The sequence below is a fragment of the Thermobia domestica genome, chromosome 5 (genome assembly GCF_964235325.1).
Source record: "Thermobia domestica chromosome 5, izTheDome1.hap1.1, whole genome shotgun sequence".
In the NCBI taxonomy this organism is placed as follows: Eukaryota; Metazoa; Arthropoda; class Insecta; order Zygentoma; family Lepismatidae; genus Thermobia; species Thermobia domestica.
The window spans coordinates 128,584,969-128,603,971 of record NC_137458.1 but is presented as its reverse complement, the minus strand read 5'-3'; the positions used below and the strand labels follow the sequence as shown (position 1 = coordinate 128,603,971).

At 34.3% G+C, this 19,003-nt stretch overlaps 1 protein-coding gene across 1 annotated transcript in view; it reads left to right on the top strand.

Moving 5' to 3' along the window:
* The window catches only part of senju (UDP-galactose transporter senju), a 90,619-nt gene that overhangs the window by 59,137 nt on the left and 12,479 nt on the right, over window positions 1–19,003 (top strand). The window contains exon 4 of the mRNA XM_081759092.1: window positions 12,000–12,139. Within this exon, the coding sequence (XP_081615218.1) occupies window positions 12,000–12,139 (140 nt within the window). The remainder of the gene's footprint in view (window positions 1–11,999; window positions 12,140–19,003) is intronic.

Here is a 19,003-nt window from a genome sequence, read left to right as displayed (position 1 = left end):
TAGGAGTGTGGCGGTGAAAGATTATCAGTTCTCTCTCTCACTAAACTTTTGAAGTACATCCGAATATAATGTCAATGCAAAAGAATTTTCTTACTCAAGACCTCGATCGCTCCGCCCCTGACTTGAGCATATGCGTGAAGTGGTTTATTACGAACTAGACAGAAAGAACTGTGATAGATTGATTACAGAACTGTGATAGATTGATTGCAAGTAATCCGGTTAGAAACACTGTTGCTTGCATTTTAGTTCCAAAACCGGCCGCCCGCACTCGTTCGCTGGTTGTGTTATAACTCTGTTAAATGTTGATATTTATGGATTTCCAAGTTTAAAGTAATTCTGTTGACTTGTCATAGATTACTAGTATCACACCAAAACTATCTTATTACATATTCCTAAATTATACTAAACACTAAAGTCAAAAGTCAGGTACTACTCACTACTAATACATCTTGAATCAAATAATTCAATTCCACAAAACATTTTAATAAACGAAATATTCATTTTAACATACAGAAAAAGATTGGAAGAAAAGAAAAAAAATTGTATAACAGAATGTAATAAAATTCGAAAGAAAGATTTTAAAATTTTATCATTCGCTAAACAGATTTAACTAATGAGTTTTAAGAAAACGGTGTTACATTTGAGATTATTAAAGTATCCAACACATCGGTAACCAGATTATTAAAACATAAATGAAATTAGTATACATAGATATATTACACATTTTAGAAAGTTTCGTAGCTTTTGCGTATGTGAAATTTAATAAGCACGTCTAGAAAACAAAATCTGTTTCTTAGCTCCACTATCAGTTTGGCATTACGATTGATACTATACGAAGAATGGTTGATAATAAAACGTCCAATAGTGAACCACTTCCTTTAAGGTACTTGAAAGGGTTTAAAGTTAGCAAAGTAACGAAAAATAATAATAATAAAACAAAATCCTTGAAGAGGTTAGGATTAATTAGAACGTTGAGTCTCTTCGCTCACATCCACTTAAATCTTAAATCGTTTGATTAAAAAAAAAAATCTATATCGGGTCCTATGTCGATTAGATTGTAGTTCAAAATTTCACTAAGAGTACACAGCACACTTTCATAATTGTATATATATATATTTCACTGCTTCTGATCAGCGCTTCAACTGATCTGCTTGAAGGAACCGTATCGGTTTACTTATTTATCCGTATCATACCTGAAAAAAATTTGATTTCCACACAAAAATCATAAGTCTCATCCGGGAATAGCATATTTAGTCATTATAAGGGATTTTAAATGGTGGATTGTAGTATCAATTATAACTTCATGAACTAATATGTTTCTGCTTCCACTTGACATAACGACCACAAAAAAAATTCTTAGATCAGGACATATATATAGAGAGAGAGATATCTGGGACAGCTTCTTAACTTTGATTTCACTAAGTTGGAAAGATATAATTTGGTATTCTGAGTGCTTGGTTTAGTATGTTACTATATTGCTTGCCACCACTGATTTTTTTTTGTTAAATCACTATTTCACTGAGAAGTCGATGCATAACTATGTCTCTTCACCCAATTTACAAAATTTTAACAGTATTGAATGATACGTATGCACAAATATCGTACTTGAATTGTATTAAAATCAGCAAATATATATTTAAAAAAAAGTCGAACAAAATATGGCTAGCACCCCAGATGGCAATTCGAACAGTGTACTGGTAGGTCGGGACTCGACAAAAATCATGTAGAATCGGTAAATACAGGGCTAACTTTACATTTCTCTACTTATTTCAAACATTTCGTAATGATTAATTATATATTTTTCATCGTAACGTTACCATTCCCTGTAATCATATAATATACGCGTCACAATTCAATTTTATTTTCAACCCCTTTTCCACTGCGTACAACATATTTATATAGAATGCTCTGTGGCGCTAGGAAGCTTTACTTCATTATATATGTTACAAAATGACTTTGGGTGAACAAAATTATGAAAACAAGGCTACTTCAAAATTAGGTAATGAGTAAAAAAAACATAGTATTTGTAAGATCAATAATTTTCTCTAAATACATTCAAATGTATCGACAACCGTAACAAATAGGAGGGGAGAGAACAAAATCAGGTGGTATATTGTGATTCTTCCTACACAGAATGGGTATTTGCACTCAGCTCAACAAGGAAATACGATGTCAGTTAAGTTATGTCGCAAGAAACAGGAAAGAAACAAAAAAACATGTATTGAAATGTTAATCTGCCACTGAATAACCCAGCTCGCCATAATCCAGACACACGACCGAAGAAGGTAGCAGATAGGCCCGGAACGTAATCATTGAGTATAATATATATATATTGTGTACAATACAAACCAATGTATAAACAGAAAAAAAAAAAAAGTTAACAACCACTACGAGTTGACGCTCAAACTTTTATATAGATATATTAACATGTTTAGGGAAAATAGGGGGATATTACAATAAAGAGATAGGTTAGAACAAGAAAAAGTCAGGAGTCAAATTCAGGCAAAGTTACTTAGTTGAGAGTAAACGAAACTGCGAGTCGTTTTTTTTTTTTCCAAAAACTTAGCAACTATTTTAAATGACAAATATATTTTCCCCTACTCCAAAAATATCGCTAGCATTAATTTAGACAATTTCCCAACTCGTAGTCCTCGTTAATCATCAACACATGCATAAGTTTCAGGGTATGAAGAAGAAGTAAGAAGTGGACATTGATAGTTTCCCACGCTAAAAAAAAAAAAAAAAAAAAAAAAAAAAAACCATTCGCTGAATATCCAAACTATTTCATAAACTCCGATCGAATACCGCCCCCAAATATCGGGCGGATTGAAATGTCCCGACATGACCGCTGGAATTGCTGTGTCCTAGCATGGAAAACCAAGAGAAAACACCCTAGGCGTTACCCTTAGGTTCCCCGCGCTCTAGTCGCTGTAATCTGCCAGAAACGTCCATGTCGGTTACGGCCGACTACATCGGAAGGTTGGGTTTGCCTGTTTAATTTTGAAATATTCTAAAAAAAAAAAAAAAAGAAAAGAAAAAGAAAATTCGTGGTAGTTTTAAATGTCCGTAGAAGACAGGAAAATAGTAAAGCACTGACTCCAATCTAAGAAAATAATAAGAAATAATAATAATAATAATTCAAAATTCCGACATTTTGGGAAGAAAACTGCCAAAATCCCAAAATGAGCTCACAAAGACATGCTCGCTACAGACATGCGCCGCGTTTCTAGAACGTAAGAGGAAAAGGGAGCGGCGTGTTATCTTATGGTAGTGGTAAGTCAATAATAAAGTTTGAACATCGTCTCTATTGATTTTTCCCTTGCATTTAACAGATTCCGAAAGTACGAAAACGAAATCGCAGAAAACAACAAAATTTGCATCCTCCCAAATCAACACACACACACACACATACAACACGTTGTCTACTGCACGCCAGAAACACACCACGGAAATCAGCCGCTTGGAATAATGTTTGGACTTCGGGATAAAATATTTCTTTGCCGTTCGACAGAGAATAAAACTTAAGTGTAGACCATAACTTTCATAAAACAGTTTTAGTTGACCATCCACATTAGTGAAATTATATCATGCACTTGTGCATGATGAAAGTGGTAGGGTAAAAAAAAAAAAAATCCATATACATGAAGTGTATATACTGATGAAACCTACTTTGACACTATATCTGAACAATTGTCAGTTGTTCCATTAAGAAAGTTCACTATTGTGCTGTTGGTTTCTACCTAAAATCTAAATTTCCTTCACTGCAACTTCTTACCTAATTCAACCAAATAACCTTCCTTTCCCAACGCGTACCGAATTATTCAATTTTGTCAGCAACAAATACAGTTAGCGCAAGACGCCAAAATATCACACGCACTCATCATTACACATGTACTTCCATTAATCGTGGCCTATACTCAAAATACCATGGGATCTTTATCAATATTCTTATAAATTATCATTGGTGTTGGGCCCAAGAGTCTCTCACTTGTCGATAAAACATATATATTTATATTTATTTATTTATATTAGTATTACATTACGTTACGGCCACAACACGGTCAAACACATTTTGACTTTATTTACTTTTACACCTATAGACCGCCACGAAACTATACTTTTTTTTTTTTTTTTTTTAATGTGAGTAAATGTTAGCCAGGTAAGTGACATGGCTAGCATTTACAACACGAAAACACTCTCACTTTCTGCAGTCTTGAAATAACTGGATTTGCTTGCAATAACTGGATAATACTCACTCCCAACACATTAGGCTTAAATTTCTACATGAAATTACCAACAGCATATCAAGATTAAAACTTCATATTTAAAATAACCCAAGACCACTTTTTTTTTTCCTTTTGTTGAAGCGTATATCTGCATATTAGCAGCTACTTATCAAACTCGCCGCAGGACTTTGGTGAAAATTGTTCTATTGAAACAAAACACTAACATTGAGCGAAGGGTAACAGATGACACCCTAGTCGACACAGTAGACAACGATAATGCATCCCTTGCACCTAACAATAAAATTTGCACTTTCACACGTATATTTTCACTACATGGATGTCACGGACTAAATTAAATTTACGAAAATTATCGAAAAAAACACTCGCGGCAAAATTCTTTAGTCTCGAAATTATTTAAAAGAAATGAGGTTAAACAAAACAAAAAAATAACAAGTAAATACTCTAATAAATACTACATATCATGGACCTGACCTTGACCTTTACTACGACTAAATCACACAATACATTAACTAAAATCAACAATTATATATTTCCGGTGTGATACTTAACTACGGTGGAACTCTTGCCTATTGTGGATTGTTAAATTTTATGTTTTGATATAGGTCGATTTGCAAAGCAATGGTCAATTTCTACACCGAGTGGAGGGGAATATTGATAATAATGGTTATAAAATTACATGTTACAAGTTTAGGACATCTACAGAGACCAGTCAAGGATCTCTGGCAGATGCCTCGCCGAAAGAACTACATTTTTTAACCCTGGTGGGCCACTCCTTCCTAACCTGACATTATGTTAATGTTTATAACGGCATAGAAATTGCATGGGGCTGCCATGATAACAGAACAACAATACTACGTTTTACACAAGAAACGACAAAATGTTACTTTTATTGGGTGAAGATACCTACAATAACTTTTCACTATTTCTTTTCACTGCTGAAAATTCTGGATTTATAATTTAAGAATGGATGGTTCCAGTCACTGCAAACATGGCTGCCCACATGACTATTGTTGTCGTTACTTTCGATTGTTAGTTTGTTACTAAATCTTCAACGTTTTGATGTCGGAATTTCACTTAATTATTATGGTTTCCTACCTCTGTTAATCTTCTGTAATAGTCGTTGAGATGGAGCAATAAGAATATATATTTTTATTCAATTTATTTCCTCACATTCGTTGGCCCTCCTGTGCTCACAAAGGTTCTTCAAGATTAGACGCTAACATCACAGATTTAGCGGTCTTTGTACACTATCATTCAATGGTTTAAAGGCAAAAATGCCAATAGGACCCATAACAATCAAGTTAGAGATGGGAGCGAACTACAGGAAACCGTTCTAGCGCATCTCATTGGATGAGATGGTCCCTATTTTTACAAATTATTTTCCTTCCTTCCCGTGATTTATATTATTTGTTTATAGTCATCTATTTTACTTAAATAGAAACTTTAATGTCGAAACTAAAGAGATGAGAGTATAATAACGTGGTCATTAAAGAAGCAGTGGCGGAGAAAGAATTTAAAAAGGGGAATAAATATTTTTTTTTAATTAAAATTTAACAGGAATATAGAAAAATACATGTATAATTGTAATAATATTTTAGATTATTACATTATATATATAGTTAAGATGTTCTAATATATAAATATTCACCGTTATGTATTTCTTATTTGTATGTCAACGTCATCCGATACCTGTCATGAAAGTCAGGGAATTTCCTGCCAAAAGTCAGGGGAAATCAGGTAGAAGTCAAGGAAAATAATTTTTCCAGATCAGTAGGAACCCTGTAAAACAAAACTAAAACTGACAAAAGACAAAACATTATAGTTTGTCTCTAGGATACAAAATAAATAATAAAGAAAAATTACTAATACTACTAAATACCGTTCTACAGAAAATACAACACAGAATTGTCGTTAATGTACAGTCAGCGACAAAACTTCTTTCCGTTCGGTAAAATTTATTTTGGGAACAACGGTGGAATAGCTGGAACGTACAGAAAATTACGTTCCTTTTAATTTACTGAACACTGTACTCAATTTGTCCTTTCACGAAACTAATTTCATCAAACGGGAAGAACTTTTTTCACTGATTGTACCACTCTGAAAATTAGTTGCCTTTGACGCGGACCACTGTGACCCATGCGTAAACACAAGCCTGCACGTGCTAGATTAGTAGACATTCATTAGGAGTATTTCTAGCTAAACTCTGATTTAGAAAAGTAAATCCTGACAGATGGAATTGTTAATTTAAATGAGTAATCCAAGAGTTGGTTACATTAATAACAAAATGGCAACGATTACGGTTTCACCAGAATTTGATCCTTTTTTGATTCTGAGGTTAGTGGGTAATTTTTCTTTATTTTCCGTGTCTTTTTAAACCCAAACTCATTAAAATTAGGTGCCCGTTGCGTACTTTAACGAATAACAAAAACCGAACTAAAATTAAAATTTTGTGAAACTCGAACAACAATTTATTAAATTTAGTGTTATGCACTTTGGTTGGAAATTTAATAGAGGTAACTCCGTAATTAACACTGATACGAAAGAGATGCTTGCATGATATTTCTAGAGTCTTTCAACGTAGTCGCCAACGTTCTCAACAACTTGATGTGAAAGTCGTAGGATCCCTGTAACAGTGCCTATTCTGTTGATGGTTCTGACAGAACAGTCTATTGCGTGCGGAATCTCAGGATTTTTGTCATTTCACCATTATTATTTATATATTAATAGCCGTGTCTGTGAACAAAAAACTTCATATCCAAATTGAAAGTGACTATGTTTGTGACTCTTAATCTCTTGAACCATCCGACCGATCTCGATCAATTTTTTGACGTACATGCAGCTTTGGCCTGGGAGTGTTTTTAGCTATTCATTTTAGAACGGTTCGCTTTATATTAAATTAATTGAGCCTCAACAACGCAAACTTCACTGACATAATTCCATTTTATTTATATATGTTGTCCTGACAACCTCGTATCGACAATCTTATTATTTAAACATTTGAATAGCTTTTTATATATATTAACATTATATCTTTTTCTTTCTCTTCTTCTGATATTAAAAACAGCCAGCCTAGTACATATTTAGAACATCTTATGGTCCAAATGTACAATGTACCATTATAATTTTGACGATAGAACTTACGGGAGGGAGAGAAGGGGGAATTTTATATATATATAACAATAACTCTTGAATCAAATGTCCAATCTCGATCAAATTTTCAACATAGATGACGTTCGTGCCTGAGATGGATTTTACCATTTCACTTTGACGGAATAACGTAGGGGATGTGGAGAAGGGGGAGATATACAAAAATCAATAAAATATAAAAATAAGAAAATGAAAATAAAAATAAAAGTGAATTAATAACTCTTGAATACTCAATCGATCTCAATCAAATTTTCAACATAGATGAAGTTCGAACCTGGGAAGTTTTTTATTTCATTTTGATGGTAGAACTTAGGGAAGGGGAGGGGTAAATATATGAAAATGAATAAAACTTAATAACTCTTTAACCACCCACCCATCTCCGTCAAACCTTCAACGTAGATAAGGATGTTTTCCTTGGATGTTTTCATCATTTTACTTTGACGGCACAATGTAGGGTAGGGGAAGGGAGGACATATATGTAAAAAATAAATAAATAAATAAATAAATAAAAATGAAAGTGACTGTCGTTGTAACTTCATCATGCTTTATAACGACTCACTAAGGGTAGTCGTTAACCTGGTTCGATCGATGATATAGGAATCTCGAGTGGTAGTAATAGTTTGCATGTAAAAATATCTTTAATAATTATACATATTATTATTCTCACCTTTTCTATCAAAATTATAAAGTCGACGAACGGTATCAAATGGTTTATTAGTTGATACACTTTTATGTATTTTCATTCAAATTGTCATGCGCACATACAAGATGATTAGGTATCCATAAACAACTACATAGCAACTAATTACATAACACTATCCCATAATATATATTTTTACATATATTAAAAACATTCTTCTTTTGTTATTATTAAATTAACATTCTATTAAGTATAGTGCACATGTATGAGCACTTTCTGCCCAAGGTACAGGTAATTAATAATCTATCCAAAGTATTTCGTTATATAAAATGTCGCCCGACAATTGGACTGAATATAAAAGTCATAAGCAAGCTTGGCTTTTATCTTCAAGAACCACTGGTCCGTTTACAATAATGGTCTTACATTACTTATTTTCATCACATTTTGATCGCCCCTCATATGTATCTTCATTACATATCATAGATATAGATACATTTATAACAAATCTTTCACTTCATTAATACTTATTTTTCATTACCTTAATTATATTTATTTCATTATCATTCATTATATTATTATTATATTTTATTATTAAAATGTCGTCGCCTATTTATTTAATCTTTGAAGGGTGCGAAGTCAAAATCGTAAGAAGCAATTACAGTTAAAACATGAGTTACCATTATCCAGGGCGCTTTATTTAATAATTATATTGGGTGATATTTTAAAATAAACATTGGATCAATAAGGCATCAAAATATAGAAGAATCTCATTCAAGATAGTCGTTGAATAATTAACTTAATAGAATGAATTTTATACTTAACATAATCTTTGACAGTTAATTTTTCAACACAAGTCAATCTAATATAAATAATCTTTGTTTTTAATCAATTATGAATCGAATTATAATTCCTCATATTGCCTGTATAGCGAAGTTATAAGAATTGTTTTTCATTATTGATATTAACACATAAACTTAAAAATAAAAGTTCACAAGAATCTATAACTGATATGGGTTTAACCTAATTTCATTAACGGTAATCAGCTTACATTCATACTTGCATATGATTCTAATAAAGTACATTGTACTGCACAATCATGATTAGGTTCCACAATATGCTGTACATGTATTTCATCGTGATTCTGATTTTGATACGAAGTGCCATCTCTTGACCTCCAATTACGTCTATCCATGTAGCTTGTTGTATTCCTGTAATTTCGCCCTATATTCCGATTGTTTTTATGTCTATTTCTGTTGGGTGATCTGACATCAGGATTACCACGATTAATTAGGTTAGGCTGATTCCCTACATAACTTTGCCTATTTCGCTCGTTTTGATGGCTAGAATTTACTCGGCTTAGGTTGTGTTCCGTATCGTTCACACTTCTGATATTTAGATTCCGAACAGGTACAAAATGATCTGAATTATTCTTATTTTTACCTACTCCTGCTTGTTGACTCATAGCATGGTATTGAGTTTCATAGCATTGGACAAGCATTAATAAATGGTTGAAACTCATACACTGTGTAGAAAACAAGATCTGTTGTAACTTAAATGGGAGCAAATTTCGAATCGATGCTATTATTCTAGATTCCGATTGCAATGGATTAACGACTTTTAATTCGTTGTATGTATTTACGACAAATTCAACAACAGATTTGTGCAAACGAGGATTGAAATGTTGATTTCTAATGGTGGCATCTCGATTTGCAAGCAAAAAGTCATTTTCATAATTCGCAATTAGCGCTGCTTTGAATTCCTCATAAGTATTGATGCGATCACGTACGGCTTTAAACCATAAAAAACATGGTGGGAGTAATACATGAGGGATTAATTTCATATATTGTGATCTATCTATACACATTATATTGCATTCGTCCTGAAATTTTTCCAGGAAAGAAGTAGCGTTTTCATTACATTTACCACTGAATTTACTCATAGCCCGAATTTCACTCATCTTAACACTTAACTTTACCTTTCTTTTATCATTCCGTGTACTTATTGGGTGACAATTCCTATCCATGACGTGATGTGTTGTTGCACCATCCCTTTTCCGCCCATCTGTCCTCTTCGGATGAATTTCTTCCAAAATAATATCCTCATCAGACACAGGTGAAGGCGAAGTCATCTCTGGTGAGTGGGGAAAATCCAAGCGATCACTACCCATATTATTGTGGTATGTGTTGTCCTTAAACTGTAGCGTTCTAATTTCTTCCTGTAGAGTAGCTATCAATTGCGTATTTGCACGTATGTTGTTAGAATTATTGATGACCTGAATCTTTTGCTGTTGAACAGAAGATTCTATTATTTCTAAATCCTTTTTTACATCACTGATTTCTTGGCTCAGGTGGTTGTGATTATCCTGGCATTCCTCAGATATTCCTTTTAACTTTTCCTCGAACTGCGAGCTGATATCGTTCATCGTCTGGATAATTAATTGTTTCGTTTCATCTGACTTTTGTTCCATTCGTCTGCTTAATTCCTCGTATTGCTTGTTGGATTCTTCTGAGTTCTGCTCTATCTTCTGCTCTATCGTCTGCTTTAATTCGGTAGACATCTGAATCAATTGTCACTGTAAGGCTAGCAAGATTCGGTCTTCTGATGTCATTCCTGGTGCTACACTATGTTCACCGTCGTCACTATTATTGGATTCTTTCTCAATTGCCTCACCGTTCATTTTTCTTATAATTATTCTACCACTTCTTAGTCTGGTGAAATTTATATTCATTAACTTTATTACAAAAGTAAATTCACCCTTACTTTGCTTCGGGATATGAATTTACAGCAAGTCCCGGGTTTCGGCACCAAAATTTTTATAACGACTCACCAAGGGTAGTCGTTAACCTGGTTCGATCGATGATATAGGAATCTCGAGTGGTAGTAATAGTTTGCATGTAAAAATATCTTTAATAATTATACATATTATTATTCTCACCTTTTCTATCAAAATTATAAAGTCGACGAACGGTATCAAATGGTTTATTAGTTGATACACTTTTATGTATTTTCATTCAAATTGTCATGCGCACATACAAGATGATTAGGTATCCATAAACAACTACATAGCAACTAATTACATAACACTATCCCATAATATATATTTTTACATATATTAAAAACATTCTTCTTTTGTTATTATTAAATTAACATTCTATTAAGTATAGTGCACATGTATGAGCACTTTCTGCCCAAGGTACAGGTAATTAATAATCTATCCAAAGTATTTCGTTATAGCTTAAACCACCAAACCGATCTTAATCAAATTATTATCAACATAGATGAGATTCGGACCTGGGGTGGTTTTTATCTTATCCCTTTGACGGCAAAACTTAAAGTAGGAGGAGGGGACGGGAGAGATATATAAAAATAAATCAAATTTAATAACTCTTGAATCACTTGACCGATCTTGATCAAATTTTCAACATAGATGACGTTCGAGCCTGCATTTTTTTAAAAAATATTTTCACTTTGACGGTAGAACCTAGGGGAGGGGAGGGGAGGGGAAGGGGATATTAATATATAAAAATTCAATCATTCAGGCAACAATAGTGTCCTGCGCTTGCGCAGGACGTGTGGGTTTGCTAGTCCATCTTTTCATCACTGTCTCTCTTAGCCTTTGTGCATAATCATGGGACATTAAACTTAAAAATAAAGTCATTAAGCTTCAATAAAAATCAATTATATGCAGCATTTTCTCTCCTACGATTACGTACCACATTTCTACTTAAAATATTTTTCAACATTTAGAGCATGTCAGCAATATCATGACTTGATACCATCCATGGTTCCGAGAGGGCTAAAAGTCATTAACGCAATCTATACCGAATCTTATATGCAAATGAAGTCCTCAAGCGTTAAATATACATGTTTAGATTGTTAAATGTGAATGTCAAGGAATTTTGCTTGGTAATAAAACAGAGTAAAAACTCTACATAATCCTTTCTTTTTTTTTGGTTTCTTTACAGTGTTGTTATTGTATTTCGTACCTGCATTTCTTTATTGCTTGTACAACAATCTAGCGTTCATCAACCTTGCAGCGTTTGATCCTACAACATACTTTCTACTGCTTCAGTTTAGAGTGGTTTTGACAGGGGTTGCCTTCCAGGTACGTTTAGTCATAAATTAACCTTGTGACAAGGGTATTGAATCGCCAGCCACTTACTATGTTATTTTGACTGCAATGAGTTGTTCTGGCACTTTCTAATTCCTATTCCGCATCTGCTGAAACCAGAGCGACTTTCGATTAGTAATGCATTAATAATCTATTAAAATGTATATTTTTGGAGAAGCAACCGATGGGAAACTATTGATAGTCAAAACTTTCAAATAAAGGTGATCTATACGTTTTTGATTTTTGCTTCTTCATTGTTATTGTTATGTGTAGCTAACAGAGTTACATTCCTTTAAAATAGTTTTATATTTATTTATTTTTTAACTAAAGTAAAATGCACTTGTACAAAATTCAGCTAATGTGATCATTATAGCAGCTGTTGTAAAAAAGAAAGGAAAAGGGTTACAGTGTTTCTCGAATTCAATTTGGGACTGAGGAAACAGTCTTGAATATAGACAGTGCGATGCATGTCGATTTTTCAGCTTTATTATAACTTCTAATCTACTCTATAACAATAGAGAAGGACTGAAATTTGTCTAGTTTGCCTCCTGTACTGAATGTGAAGCTGTTCTGTCTTGTGACATAAAGAGCAGGAATGACCCTTGCGAGTGCAAGAAACTATTGCCCCATTTTAAAATCGTGGATATAATTGTAAGGTTCACACGTCTATGAAAAATAAGTTTCGGAAGATACATGGGTGTGTAATACCTATGCAATTAGTGGTTTCTTTAAACTACTGGTTTAGTACAGTTACCGTAATAGCTGTTTTTCGGAGGAAACGAATGATTTCCTTGTAAATAAGCGAATACAGGATGTCTATCGGCCACAAAAGTCATGAAAAAGTCACGAAATCAGAAAACGGTCATGAAAGTCAAGAAGAAGTCACGAAATTTCCCTTTTGGTCACGATTTATCTTTTTTGTCTGTACAAATATAAGTACAGACTGAAAAATTTTGCTGTGTAAAACGTCAAAATTCACCACCAAAAATGTCTATGGTTGATTTTTGACGCTACGAAATTGCAAATAAAGCACGCTTCTATCGCATGCATGAAAATTGGGCCTAATTCGCACCCAAATTTGCTCTTGAGAACGTTACGATTTTTTATGGTTTGGTTAAAAAAAGGTCACGAAAAAGTCACGAAATTTCATTTTGGAATTTTAGTAGACACCCTGGAATAGCTTAATAGAGAATTTGAAGAAATAATCTTCTGCTAAATGCTTTTCTGCGTTATTATAAAATATTAAAAGAAGGGATAATAAAATAAACTTAATATAAATAATATACTATTGTCAAAAGTAAGGCCATAGCGAGTAAAAGAGAAAGTGCGAGCTCTTCGTTTATTTCTCATAAGATTATTACTGTTAGTTTGCGCGCCCGGCAGCAGAGGGCAGCGTTGTAGTTTAAGCGGTTTCTTGTACATTCTGGAAGTCCGCCGGAGAGGTGTTTAGTTATGTTTGTTTACTTATGACTGTGTTTGCTGATTTTCTGTGACAAGTATTGTTTAATGAAGTGTTTTAATGAAGTTAGAGTGTGTTGTGCATACTGTTGGCTCGGCCGTAAAAATTAAAATGCCTACATGTTTCGTTCCCGGGTGCAGAGCTGGCTACGACAGGTCTGCAGGTAAGCACTTTTTTAGACCGCCAAAAGCCACATTGGTTTTTCTAAATGGGAGAGTTATACCTAGAAAAGACAGGGCCTTATTAAACAATAGTTTTGTGTATGACACATTTTTTAGAGGATCTTCTGGTGAAAAGTGATGATTTCGTGGTAAATGGCGGAAAGGTTGAGATTCCTAGGCAGAGATGGAAACTAAAGACAGATGCAATTCAAAATTTATTTCCTAATCTTCCAAAATATTTCACAAAATCAAATCGTTTCCGTAAATCTCCAACCAAACGGACTAAAAGCAATCCTAAATCTAAAATTCAAAGCTTAGATTCTCATGCAGACTCTTCGAAATTACGTCATATTCAAGGTCCTGTTATTGACATAAATATTGTCAATAATGAACACAACAGCTACGAGAATGCCTCTAAAACAATGTCTTTTTTTAAAAGAAAAAGATAAAGCATCAGCAACGCAACATACTTAGATTGCAGAATAAACTACGTGCATCTAACGCAAAAGTTATTGGTTTCGAGAGGAAGCTTACTGAAATGAAATCTAGCACAATAATATCTGACAGCTTTACTTTTCTCAGTAAAAAGCAGAAAATGGTCATTGACACAATTCTTAAAAAATGTAAGCTACAATAAAAAAAAGAATTAGATACAATGAGGACTTTCTTTTAAACAGTCTACTCTTACACATTAAATCCCCCAAGGGATACCGACATTGTAAAAATCACGATCTTCTGCCACTTCCATCAGAGGCGAACCTAAGAAAACTAGTTAAAGGTCTCAAATGCCCTTATGGTGTTAATAACCATGTTGTAAATGCCATTTCCCAATTTTTAGCACAAAAAAAAAAAAAAAAAAAAAAAAAATGACGTCGAACGTTTTGGTGTTCTAATATTTGATGATGTAAAACTGAGAGAAGAAGTTCAATTTAACTCAAATTCGTTGAAAGTTGATGGTTTTGTAGACATGGGGGATTTCACACCTGATCAGTGTAAAAATCAATTGACAAATCACGCTGTAGTTTATGTATGTTCCTTTACTGTATAATTGTGTACAACCTGTCACTATTTACGCAAGTCGCAACGCCACACCTGGGGAAATTTTAACTGAAATTTTGATACGAGTTATAATTCAATTAGAGCAAAAGGGCGCCAGGGTAATTGCATTTACATCAGATGGCAGCCAATCCAACAAAAAAGTGTGGAAGTGCCTGGGAATAAGTGGAGTACGAAAAAATATTTGGAACTCAGTGCTTCATCCAGCGGACCCAAGTAGGCATCTGTGGGCATTTTCAGACGCCGTGCATGTAGTAAAATGTATAAGAAATAATTTTCACGCCAAGAATGAAGTTTCTTGTAAGGATAGTGTAGTCAGCCACCAATATTATCGACGGTTATATGGAAGTCGACGCGTCCTCTGAATTTCATGATATGAGAGTTTGTCCCAATCTTACCCAGACCATATAAACCCAAATTGTTTCCAGAAAATGAACGTAAAGCTTGCCTTTACACTTTTCAGTAAATCAGTTGCTGATGGAATTAAATTCTTCAGGGACTTACACTTCGAAGGATTTGAAGGCAGTGAGAGAACCGAAAATTTTACCACAAATTTGAATTCCCTGATAGAGCTTTAAATTCATCGACACCTTTAATGGTACTATACAAATATTCGGACAGACATGAGACACTGAAGAACTCGAAGACCATTCTCAACAATTATGACAACACTTTTGCATCTGAAAGAACTTTGCAATCTTTAAGAGTTGCTGTGCAGAGTACTTTGGAAGTGGCAGAATATCTATGGAGTACTGGTCTCAAGTACATATTGACAGTAACGTTCAATCAAGACCCTTTAGAAAGACATTCTGATATCCTACGCTCTTCGAGTTGCGATGACCACCCATATACAATAGATTTTCTTCATTTACATATGTTACAATCAATATATGTGCCCTCCAAAATTGCCTTGTCATCTGGAGGAAATTGTGAATACAAATCAGCCTCCACTAACATCACTCGTCAATCAAATGCGCTCATTAACAAGAACGTCTGCGACACACAACAGAAATCTTAAAGAAAGCGCGCAAAATAAAATTAGGGACACAATGGTCACTACTGAACTATCCATACCAGATTGGGAAAAGAATGTGTCCGATATGAGTGAGAAAGACGTCACCAAAGGGTGTTTGACATATCACTTGGGTGGATATATCGTGCGTAATACTGAGAAGATAACAAATTCTGAATCTTGTTCCTCATTACTTCGTGGGACTTCCTCAGATTACTCGCTAATTTCAAAGTTAACGTCAGTTAAAGACTACGGCTTCATCAAAGACAAAGTTTATCTATCCTATCCATCTAAAGCTGTGCACAGAGTGCTATTTCAAGTGGAAAAAGTTATTGGGGAAAAGTTATCAAGTGTGAAAAGTTTTTGGAGTGACTTGTTCTTTGAAAGTTAAGACAGTGTGAGTGAATTAAATGTGGATCCTGAAATTGGGTGTTGTAAGGAACACATATTGGATATTCTACCAAAACTAATTGTGCATTACATGGTGTCGATTTTTTTTTCCGCACAAAGGAAATCAGAAAAGAGATATCCTCCAAGACAGTGAAGTCCCGGAAAATCGCAAAACTGGCTGACTACAGAGTTAATTACTGTTAGTGAGTACATTTCATTTTATGCTACAGTAATTTAAATAGTACATTACTAATATTGTATTCAATAATTTTCATATTTACGTTAAACGACATTGAAGTCATCGACAAAAATTTCTATAATTTCTTTTTTATTCGAAAAGAAGCAAGAAGGAAAAAGGTCGACGTCTCAAAGAACACGGGTAATGAATTTATCACACTAAACTTTATGAATTACTTTTGCAGGATAAATTAATAAAATGTTTGTTTAAGACTCTACAATTAGTATTGAATTTCTAAACGGCAGCAGAGGAAATGTAATATTGATTTGTTTCGTAAGATTGCTGCAATCCAGCTGTTAAAAACGTAAACGGGGTGACAAAACTAATTCTCTCTTGTAGTTTTGTCCGTCACAACTGCTCGCACTGCCATCTGTGCGATTGAACCCATGTACTACCTGGAGTATCTCACTTTCTCTTCTACTCACTACGGTAAGGCCATAAATAGTGAAAACAGCAATTTTCGTCAAAATCAAGAGTAACAGAAGGAAATATTTTGGTCATCCCGTCATAGTTTAAAACTATCTTTTTGGATAGACGTATTTTATTTATTTGAAAAATGTGGGCCTGATCGAATATTACTATGTAAATTGAAGTGTGGGTTATTATTAATATTAAAAATACAAAATGAGTCAAGAGGCCATCGTGTAGCACTGTCTGAAACCACCCTCCGGCCATTTTTTCAGTCCCGCACTGATACTAGTTCTTGTGCTTCAAGGCGAAGAATTATACACTGCAGCTTCCATCCATCTCATATGTTAATGAAGCATTGCAAATGCAGGAAATAGTTCATGCATCAGAACAAATGATAATCCGAAGGTGCGAGGTACGGACCATGTGCTGGGTGGGCCATCAGTTCAATTCCTCAAATTCAGAAGTTTAACTGTTTGAAGTACAGGATTGCGTTGCTTGACCGACCGTCCGTAATCACTCGTAGTGAATTATCCTCTCATTATTCCATCAGATGTAGAGCATTTCTTTTTTTCTTTCTTTTGAAACACGTATGTTTGGCGACAGATTTCGTCGCTTGAATCTTGTTTAACCACGTGCCCTAGGCTTATGTACGTTAAGATTTCGGCGTTTGCTGAGGTTGTGAAAACTAACCTCACTGTACTGTCAGATACTGAGCTCCTCGCGGAAAACCTCCGAGTGCAATTCGTCGAATTCACCTGTATAGGCTGCCGCACGACTTTAGAGTCCTTGGGTTTTGCCTTAACTGTTGGCTCATCGGTGAGGTTTTTACAACTCGAGCGAAATTTCTTTAGCCATCTGGTTGATAAACTCTGATTTCGTGCAGCACATGTTTCTGGTGATCTAGTTCGAACTCCCGAATTGGACTTCTTTGTATCTTCATCTTTGTGGCTGTCAGATCACACATAAAATGCTGCACTGCGCAATGTGTTAAGAGTATATACCACTCCTGTCTGTGCGTGTGCTAACGAGTACTTCTGACGACTTGAAAATGCTTCGGTCACGATGCACCTGAGCCAACATTGCAAAACTTATGACTCACCACTGTACTACAAGTATCTTATGATCTATTATCTACACCGAACATATACCGAGTGGCATGTTCATATGGTAGGATCAAAGAGGATGCACACCAACAAGTTATGTGGAGCTCACGTAGTTCGCTAGTCCAAAACAAATGTCCTAAATTCCGTGAAATGAGGTAGAGTACGAATACCAGAATTTAATTGAATGGAAAAAGGCTTTTCAAACTTATTTAATTACATTTATAGTTACGGAAATGTACTATCTTTGTAGAAATATATTAATAGTGTCATTTCTGTCTTGTTCAGTCCTTCCCGCTGGTCTAGTGGCTAACGTGCGCGCCTTTCTCTCTGTCTCAATCTCTCTCTCTCTCTTTTCTGCGGTTCTCTCCACTTTACACTTCATCGCCAAGCTTTCTGTCTAGAGTAACATTAGATGTAATATTCATTTTTTTCAAAACATAAGAGAAAAATTCCAGTGTAAATGAAATGATACGTATATGTACCAAAAGTATCCAAGGCCTACAGCTAAGGAAGACCGCCTTTTTCCTCCAAATTTTATGTAATGATAAAACAAAAGTAATTGCATTTCCCTTACGGTTTCCTGGTGATTTGAGTGTCTGTATCCATTTCCAAGGAGAAGCATACAACAGTCACTTCTTTCGTTCAAGTTAATTGCATGCAGTTTTGAAATAATGTGTTTATTTATACATCATTGTTAATTTTTTTTGGGTTATAATCAAGATGTTGTCATGGAAATGTAATTTCAAAGAAATAGCGTCTTTAAAGAAGTGTGTGATGTGTGATAAATTGTGAAAGTGTACCAGTGCAATTTCAGAATGAAATATACATGTAAGTGAATAGTGCGAATATAAAAGTGTCTGTAGTGTATTATGTTTTAAGGATGTTTATTTTTTTAAATTTTTTAAGATAAGAAAAAGTAATAGGTGAAAGATAAGACTATGAAATAAATGAATTCTACAAGTGGAATAAATGAAGTTAGGGAAGGGTATCAGTCTATAATAAATATTGTGCAGAATGGAAACGGGAAC